This window comes from Microtus oregoni, unplaced genomic scaffold, assembly GCF_018167655.1.
Source record: "Microtus oregoni isolate MIOR12 unplaced genomic scaffold, Mior012 000003F_ref0000135, whole genome shotgun sequence".
In the NCBI taxonomy this organism is placed as follows: Eukaryota; Metazoa; Chordata; class Mammalia; order Rodentia; family Cricetidae; genus Microtus; species Microtus oregoni.
In genome coordinates, this window is record NW_024543062.1 from 28,901,489 (window position 1) to 28,919,785 (window position 18,297).

The 18,297-nt window shown below is 49.8% G+C and overlaps 1 protein-coding gene across 3 annotated transcripts; it reads left to right on the forward strand.

Annotated features, from left to right (window-relative positions):
• The first annotated feature begins 283 nt into the window (after nt 1-283).
• On the forward strand, nt 284-12,856 carry Tbx3 (T-box transcription factor 3). 3 transcript variants are annotated; one of them, XM_041648815.1, is made up of 9 exons: nt 284-320; nt 488-1,653; nt 3,322-3,589; nt 4,499-4,558; nt 4,818-4,964; nt 6,763-6,839; nt 7,781-7,938; nt 9,389-10,059; nt 11,492-12,856. In XM_041648815.1, exons 2-9 carry the CDS (start codon nt 1,265-1,267, stop codon nt 11,951-11,953), a joined length of 2,232 nt encoding a protein of 743 aa, XP_041504749.1. In that variant the 5' UTR covers nt 284-320; nt 488-1,264; the 3' UTR covers nt 11,954-12,856. The 3 variants fall into 3 exon arrangements, with proteins under 3 accessions (XP_041504749.1, XP_041504748.1, XP_041504750.1); XM_041648814.1 differs by having other exon boundaries at nt 290-1,653; XM_041648816.1 differs by lacking the exon at nt 4,499-4,558 and having other exon boundaries at nt 290-1,653.
• Nucleotides 12,857-18,297: the final 5,441 nt, after the last annotated feature.

An 18,297-nucleotide genomic window follows, 5' to 3' on the forward strand; every position in this document is an offset into this window, starting at 1 on the left:
GAGGCGACTTTGGTGCGCGCGCGGCGCCCTGGTGGCTCCCCGCCCTCCCCTCTGATCATGTTGACATAAACGCAGGACAGGCCGTAGTACCGCGCGGCTCAGCGACGTTCCAGTTTCCGACACCTTCTTTTTATAACTCGGCTCTATTCCCCCAGCACTCGACCTGTGAAAACCACGCCTATGCAGCCACACAATTGGTCCGAAAGCGTCAAAGAGCCAATCAACAAGCCTCGGGCTCCCGCAGCCCACAGCGCAGCTCGACCGTCCAGAGCCGCCGAGCAGACGCCCGGGGAATTCTAGAGGCGGAGGAGGGTGGCGAGGTGCTCGCTCGCTCTCTTTCTCTTTCCCTCCCTCTACTCGCCTACTCCAGCTCCCAATCACTCCCGTCTCTTCCTCCTTTCCTGTTTTTTTTTTCACCCGTTTTCTCGATCCTCCCTCGCCCTGCGCTCCCGGACGCTGATTTTTTTTTCTAATTTATTATTTTTAGGAAAGCGATTTCGCTCACGTTTTTTTAGCACAAGGAAGACAGCGGAGTCCCCGAGGTAGAAGATCGCAGGCACCATTTGGATCGCCACCCAGACACTGCGCGCAGCTTGGAGCCAGAGAGAAGAGTGGGAGCGCGAACCGAAGCCAGCTTCGCAGTTACCGAGTTTTGATAACGTCGCTGAAAAGGGGCTTAAATCAGTTTTTTTTTTTTAAGGAGAGACTTTTCCTCCCCCCTTGATCTCGCCCCCAGTGAAAGCAAGAATCTTTCTAGCTCATCTAAGACGCCTCCTGCGAGAAAGCCAGAGAAGAGCTAGGGGGCGGGGGAAGGAGACGAAAAAAGGTTTAAAAAAAAAAGTCTCGGAGAACCTTGCGCTTTGGCAACAAAGAGCGTGGGAGCCGGGGAGCCACCCCGGGAAAAGGCTGTGTGTCTATTTCCAGCTAAGCCACAGGGCTCGGGCGCCAGTCGAGCCCCTGCTTGTGGCTCGCCCTACTGAAACCGACTTCCAGGAGCGGCTTTTCAAACACACTCCACGCACCAGGACAGCCCTGCAGCGGCTATGTCTCCCGAACTGTCGCCATACCCTCTTTAAAAGCCGCATTCTCTTCCCTCAAAGATACTTTCCCCTTCCCTTTCAAAGGCTTTAATTGTAATTTGCTCCTCTTTTTATTTTAAAGCAAAACTATGCGTTGCTATTGAATTTTTTTTATTGTTTTTGAAAAGTAAAAACAAAAGCAGAGCCAAGCCAGCAGCCACGGACTGGTTCCCTGTCTGGAGTGGATGAGCCTCTCCATGAGAGATCCGGTTATCCCTGGGACAAGCATGGCCTATCATCCGTTCCTACCTCACCGGGCGCCAGACTTCGCCATGAGCGCGGTACTGGGCCACCAGCCGCCTTTCTTCCCCGCGCTAACGCTGCCTCCCAACGGCGCCGCGGCGCTCTCCCTGCCCGGAGCCCTGGCCAAGCCCATCATGGATCAGTTGGTGGGGGCTGCTGAGACCGGCATTCCTTTCTCATCCTTGGGACCCCAAGCTCACCTGAGGCCTCTGAAGACCATGGAACCCGAGGAGGACGTGGAAGACGACCCCAAGGTGCACCTGGAGGCCAAGGAACTTTGGGACCAGTTTCACAAGCGGGGTACAGAGATGGTCATTACGAAGTCGGGAAGGTAAGAAACCAGTGGTAACCCCCTCCCCAAACCACCTGAAGTTTCTCGTGTCTCCTTTTGTCTGTCGATTAAAACGGTAGATTTACTACTGCCTGATTTTACGTTTGGGACCTAAACTCTCCCGACACACACACACCACCCCCCAAAAATGTAGAGACTCCTGGGCCCTGCCCGAGGGTCAGAAAATTTCAGACTATCTGGGCCCACTGCAGGGTTCTTGGGGACCCGTGCCCCGAGTTCCCTACAGAACAGAGGGTGTTTTCCATTGAAGGAGCCGCACACTGACTGACTTCTGCAGCAATTGAGAAAAGCAAGCGCCCTGTTGCAGAAAGCCCGTTTGTAAAGATATCCTGAAATATCTTTCTATCTGTTTGATTTTGTCTGTTTGGTTTTATTTCCCAGTACAGACACTTACAGCCCTTTTTGTACGGTAGTGGGAGACCCGTGAGATTTCTCAGGCCCTTTCTGCCCTTCAGCTTACTCTCCAGAGCTGAAGGGGGCCTAAACCTGACTGATCTGGGACAGAGTGAAATCAAGGGAAGGGTGAACCAGCAAAGGGTTTCTTTTCCCGACTCGCTTTTCTGCAAGCCCAGGAAGAACCGAGCAGGCGATCATTTTAGTTAAGGTTATGTGGACCCAAGGAACCCATGAGGATATCTATCCTGCTTTTGTGTTTGAATATGAATACTTTACATAACATTTAGTGTCCTTGCCTGACCGAAACCAACTTCTAAGAAAGGACCCCAGGAAAAGCATTTAAAACCACACTGATTTAATTTAAGAAAGAAAGAAAGAAAATGTCTGTAGGATTATCAGGACACCGGTTTAAAGGGCACGAAAATAAAACCCCCACTTACAGGTCTCCCTTCAAACTACTTGAGGCCAAAGTTTGGCATGAGATCTTTCTCCAACCCACAAGACATTTAGTCAGTTTTCATAACTGAGTACTTCCTTTTAAGTCAAAAGTACGGAAAGCCAGCACTTCTGTGAAATTAAACAGCAGGATCTTGCAGTGGCCTACAGAGTAGAGGAATGCAATGCGGTTTATAACTTAAATCACGAATGGGTTACCAGGCCCGGGTGCTTGCCTGCCTCCAACCTCCGAACTGAGAATCCGGTGTAATACTTCGCCAGCCTCCATCTGGCTCACCACTTCACTCCATAACTGGGCATTTATTTCCTCGATAAGCTTTAATGTTTTCTCATGGGAGGGTGGAATAGCCTAAACTTTATTAACCACTGTTTCTTAGAACCCTACCTCTAGCTGTTTCAAACTCAAAAGAAAGAAAGAAAGAGAAAAGAAAAGAAAAAGAAAAAGAAAAATCTTAGGCAAGAATTCATCCCTCTCTGCAGAGGGCAATCTAAACAGTCATGCAATCAAATGTGTTTTTGTTTTTTACAAAATAGTCGGTACTTTTAGAGATAAGAGGAGGTTGCTGTAGTTAATTTGATTTGAGGCTTGGGATAGGACAATAATGGGAGATTGAACATTTTTAATGTCAGTGTGGAAGTAAATTTCACTCAGGGTTGCCCTGCAGACTCCCTGGTCCCAGCAGAAAGCCTTGTGCTTTTAGATGGGGCCAGACAACTTGGAAGCCAAGTCCGAGGTCCTGAGCCATTTACCTCTCCTATTTATCTGTTTCCTTTTTCTGTGCTTTGCTCTTGTAGGCGAATGTTCCCTCCATTTAAAGTGAGGTGCTCTGGGCTGGATAAAAAGGCCAAGTATATTTTATTGATGGATATTATAGCTGCTGACGACTGTCGATACAAATTTCACAATTCTCGGTGGATGGTGGCCGGTAAGGCAGACCCCGAAATGCCCAAGAGAATGTACATACACCCGGACAGCCCCGCTACGGGGGAGCAGTGGATGTCCAAAGTCGTCACCTTCCACAAACTGAAACTCACCAACAACATATCGGATAAACACGGATTTGTAAGTTTCATTGACTCTCAGTAAGATTCCCTGGGAGGAATGGCTTCCTAGGAAACCGACTTTGGGTCCAGGTTGCCACACATAACCAACTTTGTTCAATTTGCAACCTCTAGTTGCAGAGGGAACTCAGGGGGAGAGGGGGATGTCTTGCTACCTGGATAATGGAAGGCCTACCATTCTCGAAGAATTTACCGGAATAGCAATCGAAGGTCCAGGGTGGGTGCCGGACCTGGGCGTGAAGAGTAATACTAAGAACAAAAAGTTATGAATCGATTTTTAAAGTTTTGTACTTGGATAAGGACCGTTTTGCTTAGAAATATTATGTTGCTTCTTTGAAGTCAGCCATGCCATATCTTGGGAGAGCTGAAACCTTTACTGTGTTGGGCCAAGGCGGTGGCTACATTTTTGAAAGTGTATTTTCTTTTACTAAAAGTGATTTTGGACTTGGGTGAAAGTCAGGTGTACGAGGAACAAGCTGAAGTCTTTGGTGTTAAAGAAAAATGCTGTGTGTGTGTGTGTGTGTGTGTGTGTGTACGTACTAGGGAATGCGTGTGGATTCCGTGGCTGAGTGTGCTTTAGAGACTTTCAGGAGACTTGGCTTGCAGGCGAAAGCCAGGCCAGGGGACCTTTGGCTGTCCTCTGCCCCTCCCCAGCATTTCAATAGGATAAACAAAGTGATAAGCGAGGAATAAGCAGAAAGATTAGGCCCAGGAAGACGTGAATGGCTCGGAAATATCTAAAGCGGACAGGGATTGCATTTGAAGCCCTTGATTTGATTAGGGCATAAATATTCCTCTCTAGAGCGCGGCCTCTCAAGGCCTTAAGTGGATTGGGCTTGTCAATTAGTGGGCGCTTAAAGTACTGAATCATTTTGTAAATTAAAATGCATGTTTTTCTCTATCTTTTAAGACTTTGGCCTTCCCAAGCGATCACGCAGCGTGGAAGGGGAATTATAGTTTTGGGACCCAGGTAGGCTAGGGTTCAAGGCACAAATGAATATGTAGATGGAGAGGGTGGGGGGTGCGCTTTAGAAGCTGAGGAACAATTTGGAAGTCTCTGGAAGACAACAATCTTGTGGCGTGAAATGTACCACAAGGAGGTGGGCTTTGGACCCAGCAGTGGGGACAATGTTGGCTTGGCAGGGGACCTAAGATCTCATTTGTTCTGTTAAACTATTTTTCTTCTTTCTTTCTTTTAATGTGTGTGCTCCCCCTTCCTGCTTCTCTAGACCATACTCAACTCTATGCATAAGTACCAGCCCCGGTTCCACATCGTCAGAGCCAATGATATCTTAAAACTGCCTTACAGTACATTTCGCACATACCTATTCCCGGAAACGGAATTCATTGCCGTGACTGCCTACCAAAATGACAAGGTAACCCACGGGGCGTTTCTCTCTTCCTCTAAGCTTACTTGCTCTCAATGAGAAAGTTATTAGGGCATTGGACAGAAGAAAGTCTGGAATTTCCTTGTGTGAGTTGTGTGATTTGACCTTCTATGGTCTGATTCCTGGGAGGGAGGGGGGCTGGCACAAATCTCTCCTCCCAGCTGGGAATCTGGTGCTTGTATTAAACTGATAGTCCAGTCCCTGCCCTGGCCGCAGGGTCTTGTCTCTTGGTGTTTCTTACTTCATTCTCTTCTGGAGGAAGGATAAAAAAAAAAAGTGTGCTGTTCTGAAAGGAACCAGGTAGCAAGGTAGCAATTAATTTAAGATGCAAAGTGTCTGGGTCTCACCTGGAGATGAGTAGAGATGGGCACTCCTCTCAGCCAGAAATTCCCAATACATGATTTGTTTTCATTAATTTTTATGCTGCTGCTGCAGGTGATGGAGGTGGTGTGTAAAAACGCACCCTAAATCAGGGTTCTGTTAATTGAGCTGTCCGAGGCTTCCCACTTAAAGGTGGAAATAATCACTAGCTCATAATCAGGAGTTCATCTGATACTTGTTCTCCTTTGGGGCCTAAAGCCGGGGATTATAAAGGGCTCACCCAATGAGCCTCACCTGGAATCTGCAGTTCTCCTGGCCTGTAGGTCAGGGAAACTGAACACAGAGGCCCTGAGACAAGTGTCTATTGATGGTGGTCCACTAGCACAGAGCTTGGCAACTGTGGGTGGGTGGGCAGGGGTTGAGGACCCCTGTGGCCCAATACTTGAGCCCTAGACCTCATGGAGAGTTCACTTCACCTGGCAACACCTTGTACTTTGAACTCATGGTCATTCCCTGGTCCCTGTGGACACCTATCCTTACATTTCCTAGTGTGGATGTTAAGTCACCACCCGCTCCTCTCCTTCCTTACCTCATGCAAAGGACATCTGACCTCCTTTAAATAGCAGAACCCTAAACCAAAGCCCAGGTTTCTCGCTCCTGTTAACTGGATACATAGTTTCTCTACCAGGAGAAGAGATTCTAAAGACAACAAACCTCAAGCTGGCTCCAACCGGGAATCCTGTGAAAGTTACATCAACTAAATTGTTACTTTAATGGCTAATAGTTTTAAACATAGCAGAGGCTGGGGGGGGGGGGACACACGGCACACACCAAAAGTAAACATAAATGAAAACAAATATTACCAGTGGTTATTCTTTCCTTTTCAATCTGAAAGTCCTTAGTATATAATTCCTTCAAATCCACTCTTGCCTGGAGTGGTGGGGTTGGGGGTCACTCTAGTAGAAGGTAGTAGTGAAACCCCATAATTAATTTTATTAGATTCACAGAAAAAGTTTTCGTGTGTAGGGTGTGTGTTTGTGTTACATGTATGTGTGATGGGGGTTGGGAAATAATAAGGAAATGGTATTTTAACATGCTTTATAATTAATTGTGCTGTATAAAAAATCAAAACAGAAGCCTACTAGCTCAGATCTATAGGCTGTGCCTTTTAGCCACATTTGAATAGTCTCATTTCTAAATCTAAATTGTCCAAAAGAAGGAATTTCTTTGGATAATTTTAGTGTGAAATCCTTGCTTGGTTCATTAAATATTACTACATTTTCTTATGATGTTTCAGCCCCTTCCTATCTTCCTACCATCATCTTCCCTCTGACTTCCACTTGGTCCATCCCTGTGACTCCTTGGGCAGTCACATCTCTAGGAAAGACTGAGGCGTTTGGGGGGCATGTTTAGAACATTCTAGAAAGTAAAGCTAATGTCTGTTTTGCTTATGTGTTTTTTCTAGATAACTCAGTTAAAAATAGACAACAACCCTTTTGCAAAAGGTTTTCGGGACACTGGGAATGGCAGGAGAGAAAAAAGGTGAGCTGAGACTTAAAATTTCAGGGTTAATTGGGAAATTGTTTTCTTCAGCTTGAACTTGGAAGTATTAGAAGTGAGGTGCAAGATGTGGGGGAGGGGAGAGGGTCAGCTTGCTCCTTCTTGGTCCATAGTGGCCCAGATAGAGAACATTTTATGCTGCTTGTCTTTAAAGGAACCAAGGCTACACTGCAGTTCTGACCAGAAAATAGTCTCAGGGGTAACAGGTTATAAAGATGCCTATTAATTGTTAGTTAATTGGCATTTGTCCTGAGCAAGACCGAAGGGACCCAAGCCATTCACACATTCTGCAACCTCGCCTCTCAGAAAGCACCAGGCTGAAACTGAGGCCCCTTGAGAAATCCAGGGAACCTTTCCTCCCTCCTTCCTTTCTGGGTCTCTGTATCAATTTTTGCTTTAAACAGACCATAGAAAAAGCTGTGCACCCCTCACCCCCTTTCAAAGGTTTTCTACAATCCAGAAAAATCATCTATCATTTTTTTCAAGTTTCTTTCCTTGGGGCTGAGCATTAAAAATAATTTCTAACCTTGAAATAAACTTAAACTCCAATTAATGCATTGGTGAGCTGGTTATTGTCAAAGGACCACATAATGAATGGTTCTTGCCCATCTTAGTGCCCATGCAGGGCTTTGGGCTGGGTCTTCGTAGCACCCTCCCTCTGGAAGGCCAGTAGTGTACCTGTCCTGGCCAACTCTAGCCTCTGTCCTGTCCTGAGGTTTTAAACAAGATTTCCTAGGCCAAGTTCTTTCCTAATGCATAGGCCTCCTCCCAGCTAAACAATGCTGGGATCTGTGTTGTGTTGCACAGACTCCATGTTGGGTAGCGGGGTGAGGTGTGTGCCACTCCGGAAAGTGGGGGGAAGAAGACAAAAAAGGGAAGTGTGTGTGGCAGTCTCTAACGATGGGTGTGGGCCTCTATCTCAGAAAGCAGCTCACCCTGCAGTCTATGAGGGTGTTCGATGAGAGACACAAGAAGGAAACAGGGACTTCAGACGAGTCCTCCAGCGAGCAGGCAGCCTTCAACTGCTTCGCCCAGGCCTCCTCTCCGGCTGTGTCCACTGTGGGGACATCCAACCTCAAAGGTAAGCCTGGCCTCCTCTGTGATGAGTAGCCTCCAGACTTGGCCCCGTGGCCTTGGAACTTAGGGAAGATCCTGAGCCAGTAGACTCCCTTTAGGAGATGCAGGCCCTTCTAGAACCTGCAAAGCAGAATCATAATGAAAGTGGGGGTAGCATGGGAGAACTCGGAACACCTTCCCCACAATCCCATTTGGTGTGTGTGGTGTGGTGTATGTCCTCCTGACAAGGGCAGTCGCACAAAGCACATGAAGCACTTGTCTGTCTGTCTGTCTGTCCTTTATTCCCTCCTCCCTTCTGTCCTCCCTCTCTTTCCAACCAACAGCATCCAGCTGCTGCTCATCAACCTCCAACTGAATTTTGGGTGGAAATGTGTTGGGCAGGGAGTAGCCTGGAGATTCTCAACCACCTGGTTGGTGCAGGAAAGGTGGTAGAAGAAAAGCCACAGCTGACCTGGGGGAGGGAGGAGGCCCTTGGGGCATCTGCTATGGGGAGGTAGTGGGGGTAGGGGCAGAGAAAGTGGTTTGAATCTTGAGCCAGTTTTCTGTTTAAAGAGCAAGCAGCGTTATTTAGAAAGATGGTCTCAAAGGGAAGAAATCTGGTTTCCGGTGAAATAAAATGGGAGAGTTCCTTTTGTCTCCAATCCATTTCAGCTTCTAACGTAAAGTGGGGTTCATTTTTTGGTGGGGGGTCTGGCAGGATACCCACAGAAGAGGGTGTGGTTCAAGAGAGACATACATACATACATACATACATACATGAGATCTGATTGTTCACCACCCATCTTGGTAGGAACTGAGGCGAACAGAAGGCTCCTGGGAGGGTGTAGTTTCTGCCTGTGCCCATCCCACGTCAGGATTCTTTCCAAACAAATCCAAAATAGTCACAAATTTGTGGAAGCACCTGACTTCCATCCTCCCTGAGCCCGAGACTCTGAAGGTGACAGGAATGGGTTCCAGCAGAGTTCTGAGGTCTAGCGTTTTCATCTTTAAAAAGCGAATTTGCAATCCAATGGGAGAGAGGACAGAGAAAGTTTTGACTAGGTGGAAGCTTTCTTTTCTGGTTTTGTTTTGTTTTAAAGCGGAACCATTACAATAAGAAAAGCTGCCCGTTGAGTGCCTGGCTGGAGAGAAGGTTGAACCGAGTTTTAACACTTGGGATGCTTTTGGGATTAGCTGTAAAAGTGTTACATCATCCCATTTCACAGAGAGGAAAACCCAAGGCTGGGAGTGGTGCAGAGGGGCTTGCGCTGGAGTCACACAGCCAATAAACTGCCCAATTGGGAATCCTGTGTTTGAAATAGTCTCACTCTGTAGTTCAGGCTGTCCTCCTGTCTCCGATGCCTCATTGTTGGCATGCCAGGCCTTGCGCCACCGCGCCGGCCTGGGAGGTGGGGTTTAAACTAAGAAACACTATTGACAGATGGTTCCCCCGGCATTTTTTTCTCCTCCCCAAGATCTGTGCCCCAGCGAAGCCGAAAGTGACGCCGAAGCCGAAAGCAAGGAGGAGCACGGCCCTGAGGCCTGTGATGCCGCGAAAATTTCCACCACCACCGCTGAGGAGCCAGGCCGAGACAAGGGCAGCCCGGCCACCAGGGCTCAGCTGTTCCCCGCGGAACCCGGCCGAGCCCGAGACACCGCGCGCCTGGACAAGGCATCGCCGGATTCGCGCCACAGCCCGGCCACCATCTCATCCAGCACGCGCGTCCCGGGAGCCGAGGAGCGCAGGAGCCCCGGACGCGAGGGTCCAGGTGCCACTAAAGTGGATGAGGTTCGCTCGCTGCCCGCCAAGGACGCCTTCGCGCCACTGTCAGTGCAGACGGACGCAGCCGCGCACCTGGCGCAGGGGCCCCTTCCAGGCTTGGGCTTCGCCCCAGGCCTAGCCGGCCAGCAGTTCTTCAACGGGCACCCTCTCTTCTTGCACCCCGGCCAGTTCGCCATGGGCAGCGCCTTCTCCAGTATGGCTGCAGGCATGGGGCCCCTGCTGGCCACAGTATCCGGGGCATCCACCGGCGTCTCAGGTCTGGATTCCACAGCCATGGCCTCGGCTGCCGCAGCGCAGGGACTGTCCGGGGCGTCGGCTGCCACCCTGCCCTTCCACCTTCAACAACACGTTCTGGCCTCCCAGGTATTACTCCTGCCTGCCCTCCCGCCCATCCCCGGCTCGCTCCAGTAGCTCTCTCAATCCCAGTCACTTGCCTAGGACCGTTAGTTAGACAGTAATGCATGCTAGTAACTATTAGATTATTGACCCTTTGCAGGGCGCAGCACCTATCTCACTGAACCGTCGTGACCACCCCTTCCCTTCAAGGGCCCTTAAATTACTTCCTATGCATGGCCAAGCTCCACATTCCTTAACACTGTGACAAGTTTGAATCATTTGATGTATCATCTCTGGCCCAGAGATGTTGAATCCCTCCGCTCAGGTCACACAGCTGGTTCCCTGGTGGAGTTGAGCCTGTCTGACCCACAGAGCCTCTTTGATTTCATCTTTCAGACAACATATTTCTCTGGAGGCTCCTAGCCACTACTCCCCCAGGAAGGGGCTGAGGTGTGGGGAGGGGAAGTGACTGGTTCCCTGGGTGAGAATTTGGTCTGGAGGCAGCCAGTCTTCCACCTAGTTGAAAGCTTTTCCTCCCCCACCCCCACCCCAAACAGGCCTGCCTATCTCCAAAGGGTTAATGGGTTGTGCACACGTGGGAAATGTCAAAGGAGGGGAGACTGGCTGTGGCAGGCGTGTGTGTGTGTGTGTGTGTGTGTGTGTGTGTGTGGTTCAGACAGCTGTGCCCGGCACTGAGGGGCTGGGGAGAAGGTTCTGAACCTGGTAGGAAGCCTCTCTGGGGTTTTTCCGCCTACTCTGACCTTTTGTTTTGTCTGAGCACATTCGCCTCCCTTGCCAGAGCCAAAAGGCACATAGTCCTCCCCCATGGGGAGGAGGAAGCTGAGACACCGGCTAGTTTCTAACTTACCCCCAACCTTCCTAACTCACGGCTGGTCTCCCCCCAGAAGGGCAGGTGGAGGAGGGTCACCCTGAATAGACAGGTCTGGAGGCATCTTCAAGCGAAGAACACACCCTGCACGCAAATTCTGCTTGTTTGGGTCCTGCAGCCTCCCACGTAGGACCCCCAAGCCTTAAAAACTGGGTGTTTGCAGTCTTTATATTAATAATTAACACCTTTTCAAACCCCCTCCTTTCACATTATCCTTATTTTTTCTAACTTGGGAAAAATCTAGAAGGACAAAATTAAAGATAGCATGATAACATGTGCACCGGAGTTTAATCTAGCCCTTTGGTGGAGGCCCACTCAACAGGTGCGGTTGTTTGCCCTCACGGGAACTTGCTAATAGCCCCGAGGGTCAGGCACCATGGAGGACACGTTGTGGATGATTTAATAGCCAGGAAGTTCCCAGCATGTTAACCCCTTGGTTTAGCATGCAAGGGATCTGTGGCCTAGGGTAAAGTTTTGTCCCTCCAACTCCTCCAAGACCAGATAGCAGGAGGTGGAAAAGAGGGGTCGCCCATCCTCTGACTCCATATGTTTCTTCTGTTCCTTCCCCAGGGCTTGGCTATGTCGCCTTTTGGGAGCCTGTTCCCTTACCCCTACACATACATGGCTGCTGCAGCTGCGGCTTCCTCAGCAGCCGCCTCCAGCTCCGTGCACCGCCACCCGTTCCTCAACTTGAACAGCATGCGCCCCAGGCTACGTTACAGTCCGTATTCCATCCCGGTTCCAGTGCCTGATAGCAGCAGCTTGCTGGCCACTGCATTGCCATCCATGGCTTCGGCCGCGGGGCCCCTAGACAGCAAGGCAGCCGCCCTGGCGGCCAGCCCGGCCTCGATGGCCGTGGATTCGGGTTCGGAACTGAACAGCCGCTCGTCCACGCTGTCCTCCAGCTCAGTGTCCTTGTCACCCAAACTCTGCTCAGAGAAAGAGGCGGCTACCAGTGAACTGCAGAGCATCCAGCGGCTGGTCAGTGGCTTGGAAGCCAAGCCGGACAGGTCCTGCAGTGGGTCCCCTTAAAAACAAAAAAAACAAAACAAAAAACAAAAACAGCTCCCCCAAAGGTCTCTCCATTCCAGTTCGGTCAAATCTGCCAGTGCACTTTGTTGGATGTAAAATAAACCACAGACCTTCCACTGGGGTGATTCCCCATCCTTCAGTTTTGTCTGGGAAGGAGCACCAGGCTCCCTCCAGAGAATGCGCTAGAGACCACAGGCCTTGTCTTGCGCTGTGGAAGCTGGCTGCTGTTGCTTTGAGACGCGGGGGTGGGGGTGGGGGGAAACTGGCTTTTGTGTCTAGAGCGACTTCAGTGGAGGCTGGTGTGAAAGTTGGGGCTGAAGAACGAGGTAGCCAAGGCCGGCCTGCCCTGTTTGAGAGACTACACCCAAATCTCTTTCCCCTTCGTGTGTCAAGTGGAAACAAAAATAATTTTTTCCCTAAACAAACTAACAAACAAACCCAAACCGGGGACAGATCAAGTCCCGTGGAACTGTCTATGAAGACTTAAATTGCTGAGTACCTTTACTGGGGAAGGGAAAGGCCCTTGCCTGGTCTATGTTAAAGGAATCCTGTGTCTTTTTAATATCCTGAGGTTTTAAAGGAGGGATACCCGTCCTTTTTTGTTTGTTTGTTTGTTTTTGCATGTTAGAGTTTTCTGGGTTTTATTTGTTGATTTTTTTTTTTGGCTTTTACAGAAAAACAACAAAACCCTGCCATCCTCAACCCTGCTCAGACTGGCAGCCCAGAGGAAGTAGGGGTGGAGTGGGGTAAAGGGAAGCAATGGGGTTGGAATCCACTGAGTTTATTTTATCTGTTTTATCTAAGCGCTGTAGAGGGCTTCGTGTGCCCGTCCGACCATTAGTTCTCTCAACTGTATATGCAATAACACAAGGTTTTAAAAGAAATAATAAAGAGGAAACACGACTATTGGACAAAGTATTTATGTAATTATTTGATATCTCTTGTAAATAGGTGGAATTATGACCGCTCAGAAAGTTAAACTTTAATTTATTGACTTGTACATAGCTGGATGTAAATAGAAGTGTGTCTGTCAGGTTTTATTCTTGTTTTGCCTTTTGCTTTTTATTTCCAGGTCAGGAGATGGCTAATTCACACTAACGAGCATAGGCTTCTGGACCTCCATCTAATGCTTTCAAATAGAGCTGGCTGCAATTTTAATTGTTCAAGAGCTGGTGGCGGGGGTGGGGTGGGGAGGTTGGGAATACTATTTCCTATTTTCACCAAAATTGGGGAGGTATTGGCCCTTTCCCTAAGCTCTGACACCCTGGGAGGGATTGAGATTGTCATGGGAGCAGAGGCTGCCATAACCTTCCTAATTCTTCGTCCTCATTTGTCTCTGGTATCTTCTAACCCAAGTGAGGTTTTCTTGCTATTGTTCATCTAGGTGGTGTACAGAGAGGGACTCATTCAAACAACCATGAAAGGCAAAACAAAATAACAAAAATCTTTTTTAAAAAAAAATCCATGAAGGCATATTTTGTGTTTAGTACTTGATGAGTTTTCTGTAATTCTCCTCCTTAAAAACATCAGTGAAATTTCAATAAATTTTTATTGAAATGAGTTTTGAAGTCGTGTTAATGATTTCTTCTAGAGTGTCTCTTGAAGCTGGAAAATTAGAAGGGAATGATCTTCCTGCCTGCTCTTTCCTTTCGTCTTTAAATAGTAATTAAGACCACCCCCCACCCCCAGCAAACCAAAATGAGATGTCACTCAAATTACAAAGCTGAAAACAAAAAGTTCCTTGCTCCTGCGAAGGGGGCCACATCGATCTGAAACTATTTCCCCTTTAATTTAAGGAGCCAGAGAGGAAAAGGACCTGATTAAATTTCGTAAATAGGAACTCCATATACTTCAGTTTTAATAAGGGAAGATTTACCCTGTGTTCAAAGTCGCCTTTCCCCACACAGGAATCCGACCAGAAAGAAGCTGGCAGCGCTGGAAAGGGTTTAAGATTTTAAACCGTCCTTCCCCTTTTTGACATGGAACACAAAATAAACTCTCCCTACACCCGTGAATCTGGCACGGGGAAAAGGTTAGGTTGTGTCCCTTGCCCACGGACATTTAGGATTGGGACAAGGCCAAGCAGGGTGCTCTCACCACCCCACCGTGCGCACACTTTGTTTGGTCGTGAGGAGGAAGGTAATTCAGGAGCCCACATGGAACCTGCTAGGCAAAAGTCACCCAGGAAGCTGGCTGGCATCCCCAACCCCTACTCTTCCCTTAACCCGGCCCGAGGCAGTTAGGCAAGTTATCTTTTTGAAGTTCAATTTATCTTTGAATCTTTCAATACGAAAGAAAAAGAAAAAAAAATGGTGGAGTCACTATCCAGGCTTCTCTGGGGGCGGGCAAGGGAATGTTCTCTAAAGTTAGCCCTGAAGAAGACTTTCTTGCCCTGGGGGCCTTGACTCAAAGACCCAGCCGGAGCCTGCCTGGCGGCTGACTACCCCCAACCCCCATTCCGGAGCCCGCCAGCCGGGCCTTACGTCCCTGTCACCTTCAGGCCTCTTGAACGGCCGGTCACGAGAGGGGCCCCTCCCTTCCCTCCTCCTGGGTTTGGTAGAGGACCTAGCTCTAGACCTTTGGAGGGGTGGGCAAACCCCCCTTTTCGAGCCCAGGCACGTGGGGAACCCTCACTGCCGCCCCCCAGCAGTCTAGGGAGGAGGAGAAAACAACCAGAGAGACGGGACTGGAGAGTGTTTAGGGGGACCAGGGGGGGACCAGAGAGGAAGGTCCTTCCTCCCGCCGGACCAAAATTCACTGTCCGCCCAGAGAAGGTGGCAATTGGCTCATGGCTTCCCGCTGCGCGAGCTTCCAAATTGGGGGTAAAATAGCTCGGTTTCAAATGCGGAGAAAGCAGAAACCAAACCAAACCAAACCAAACAAAATTTGCTTGGCTTTCACAGTCAGATTTCCTCTTCTCTTCCCTTCTCCATCTCCCTCCCCCCAAATTTGGGGATAGTGTCCAAACCTGTCCCCGGCCCCTCCTAGGGCTTCCTCCCTCCCTCCCTTCATTTCTTTTCCTTCGTCTTCTTTATAATCTCCTCTGTATCTTATTTATATATAGTGCTGTTAATGTGTAACTCTTGTGGCGCTGATGGACCGGGGGTGACCCGCTCGCAATCTCTCTGGATTTCTGTGCCTATTACTCACCTGGCGCCGGTCGCAATCTCGCCGCGGGCTTTATGGTGGCGGTGGCGGCGGCTGCCGAGGCCACTAGGGGCCGGCGCCTGGGTTTTTCTGGGTTTTTTTTTTTTCCCTCGCTTTCTCTCTCTCTCTCTCTCTCTCTCTCTCTCTCTCTCTCTCTCTCTCTCTCTCTCTCTCTCCAAGCTTCGAGTGCCACCTATCTGTCTGACCCACGACTGCGCCCTGCCTAACTGTGGCTAACTGGGTACTCCCGAGCCTTTGGAAGTCGGGAACTTTAGGGCTTCACCTAGCGCTACTTCTCAAAGAATCATCCTTAATCTGTCCTATGCTCCCCACGGACACCCCGCCCTACACCCGCCTCACCTCCTCACCCAGATCGGAAGAAGGGCCAATCCTTTCATTCCTGTTTGGGTCTCAGATGAGATTTCCAAGGGACTTTTGGAAATTCAATGAGGGAACCGTGGTTCCTTAATCTCTGGGTAGAAAAGTGTAGGTACACAGTGGGTAACCTGGATTGAGACGCCCTCCACCCCGAACTCAACCCACATAGACACAACTCGAACCAACTTCTCTTTGCGGAGATATTTCCTTTTGTATATAAATTCCTATTTTTTTTGGGGGGGGGGAGTCTTTTTTTCTCCTGGCCGCGTCTTCAGGGACAAAGGAAGGCCAGAGCTCCTGAACCACCAGGCCCTCTTGGCCTCTGGCAGTGGTCAACTGGTGCAGCCTGCAGGGCCTAGCGTCTTGCAGTTCGGTGGGTGTGCGGTGATGACTGCAGGTACCGGCCAGAGCCCTACGGGCGCCCGCCCGCCCTTGGGGGAGATCGGCTCCAGGCTGCGCTGGCGTCTGAGACCCGACGGGAGGGGCCGGGGTCACCTTTGCTGGTCTTTGAGTTGCGGGTAGAGGCGTCCGAGTTCTTCCTGACCTCCTGGCGCTAATTGCCGGGGCCGAAGGGCGTGCTTGGGCACAGGCAGGGGTCGCGACCTTGCAGTACCCCCTCCCAACTCCGACGTCTAGTTTGTCCTGAAGTAGCAAGGGGTGTTTGCAAATGGGAGAGCGCAGGCTTTCACGGAGTCTATCTCTGGACCCGAACTGTCCCGAGACCCACTCTTTCATACGTGGGCGAAAGTTACCGAAATATGTGTAGGCCTTTCGAAAAATTCCATTCAAGGAAAACCCTAGTTCTGAACTTTCTCCTAAGCCAAGAGACTTGGGGCTCTACAAGACGCTAGTAAACTTCCCATCAGCACTCTTTCTGCCTCGCTGGTTTCTAAATTTGGTCTCTTGGCAGCGGGTCAAGAAAATGGCTAAGGCGTGGGGGGGTGGTATTTGCCTCCCCCTCCTCACTGGTGGACCGGACTTTTCTAGATGTAGCCATAGATGTGCGTACCTACAAGGAGCTGTGGGGTGTCTGCGACTCTGAGGCCAGGATCCGCAGGTGTTAGAAAGAAAGCCAAGTGCTTGTTTGCCTGTCCTTCTGTGTGCCCCATCTGTGGACGTCTCTTCCAATTTGGATTTAGGAGTTTCACTCACGAGACAGTTCCGGATGTAAAATGCACTTGCTTGTTTTATAATCAAGATGCGTGTAATCAAGAAATATATGTTGCAGATGTGGGCGTTCAAAGCCTACATAATAACCACGATAGAAATCGCTGGCGTGCAAGGGGCGCGTGTGTGAGCTGGGGGGAGGGCGGAGCGGGACCCTGGAACTCCGGGAGGGAAAGCACCCCATGGAGTGACCTTAGTCTCTCTCACCATTAACCCTGTAAAGTGCATTCGATTAATTTCCAACCCCTTGGAAATTAATAAATTCCAACCTCTCGGTACAAAGCAGACTTGTCGCCGAATGATTAAATCACTGGCCCGTGTTCATGTGGAAGGGATGGAACCCGAACATCAGCCAACCAAAGTAGCTTTCATTCCTAATTCAGGTGTTGCTACCTGCGGTCCCGGATGCAGAGAAATTGTGGGTGTGTTTGGAATTGGCCGCTTTCATTCTTCAGAGGGCAGTATTGTAATTTTGGGTGACTCTGTGGTGTAACGTCAAAGAATGGCTTTGATTTGGAATGTCTACCTCCCTTCAGGTGAAGACTTTACGGTGAGGGCCTATGATTCCACGTGGATGGAATCCCACAGGCCCTTAATTCGTCCTCAACCAAACACTAGAGCGTTTATCTGAGCAGGCGCAGTGCTATCAACGGGGCTTCCTTCTCCTGCCGGGTCCGGGAACAAGCAGCTTGTCCCCGGCTCCCAGCCCCAGTTCCCCTGGAATCCCCAGTGTCTGCTCTCTAGCCGGGAGCGAAGGCCTAGGGCTGGAGAGGATGCTGCAGGAGGGGATTCTGAGAGGACGGTGTTTGCTTTTTGCTGGTTCATCCTGTTCCATTTCTAGAAATCTCTGCAGAGGCAGTTTTTCAGGTCTTCTATTTGCATCCATGTAGTTCCAGTTGGACGTGGATGTAGGGGAAAGGGAGAGGAGGCCAGGGTTCTACTGAGAAGCAAGAGATCACAGAGGACACATTTGAAGGGCCCTGGTCCTGGTCTTGCGGTCTTGCGGCAGCCTAACTAGTTCTTAAGCCTGAGCTCTGAGCATAAGGTCCTGAGCACCCAGACTGAGGACTTTTTATCCTGAGTCCCCCAGCTTTGGTTTAGCTTCTGGAATAGGAGACAAAAACAGGGGAGCTGGACAGCGTCCTTGGAACCGGATGGCTAGGTCCTGCTTTCTGCAGCCACCCTACCCCACCCACCTACCCCCATGAAATACTGGCTCTTTAGAAATAAGATCCCCAGCACTTCGGTTCCTTGCTAACGACCAGGGCTCTGGTTTCCGATGAGAGTTGTCTGCTCCCCGGAGCAGGAGTCTAATCTGGCTTCCTCAGCCGCAGAGCCAACCCTAGACTAATGTTGCTTCGCCCCCAAGTATCAAGGACACTTTGGCACTGAACTGACACTTGGGAGGAACCCTCCTTCCTGTTGCCTTTGCAGACGGGCATTTAGGACAGGTCTTGTTTTTTTTTTTTTTTCTCTTTGTGCCTAGAAGAGGCATTCTTAGTCCCGCAGCAGCTCTTCTATCTCCCAATCCTCCCAACCCGGCAGCCAGCCAGTGGTCAGGGTATCCAACTATCCAAATAGCTCAGGCGCCACATCCCACTCTCCCGAGAGCCAAATGCGCTGAACTCACTGGCCATTCTCTAGAAGGATCT

Coding starts and splice junctions, on each gene's coding strand:
- Tbx3 (XM_041648815.1), top strand. CDS start 1,265: ATGAGCCTCTCCATGAGAGATCCGGTTATCCCTGGGACAAGCATGGCC. Junction 4,559..4,817: donor ATTATAGTTTTGGGACCCAG/GTAGGCTAGGGT, acceptor CTGCTTCTCTAG/ACCATACTCAACTCTATGCA. Junction 10,060..11,491: donor AACACGTTCTGGCCTCCCAG/GTATTACTCCTG, acceptor TTCCTTCCCCAG/GGCTTGGCTATGTCGCCTTT.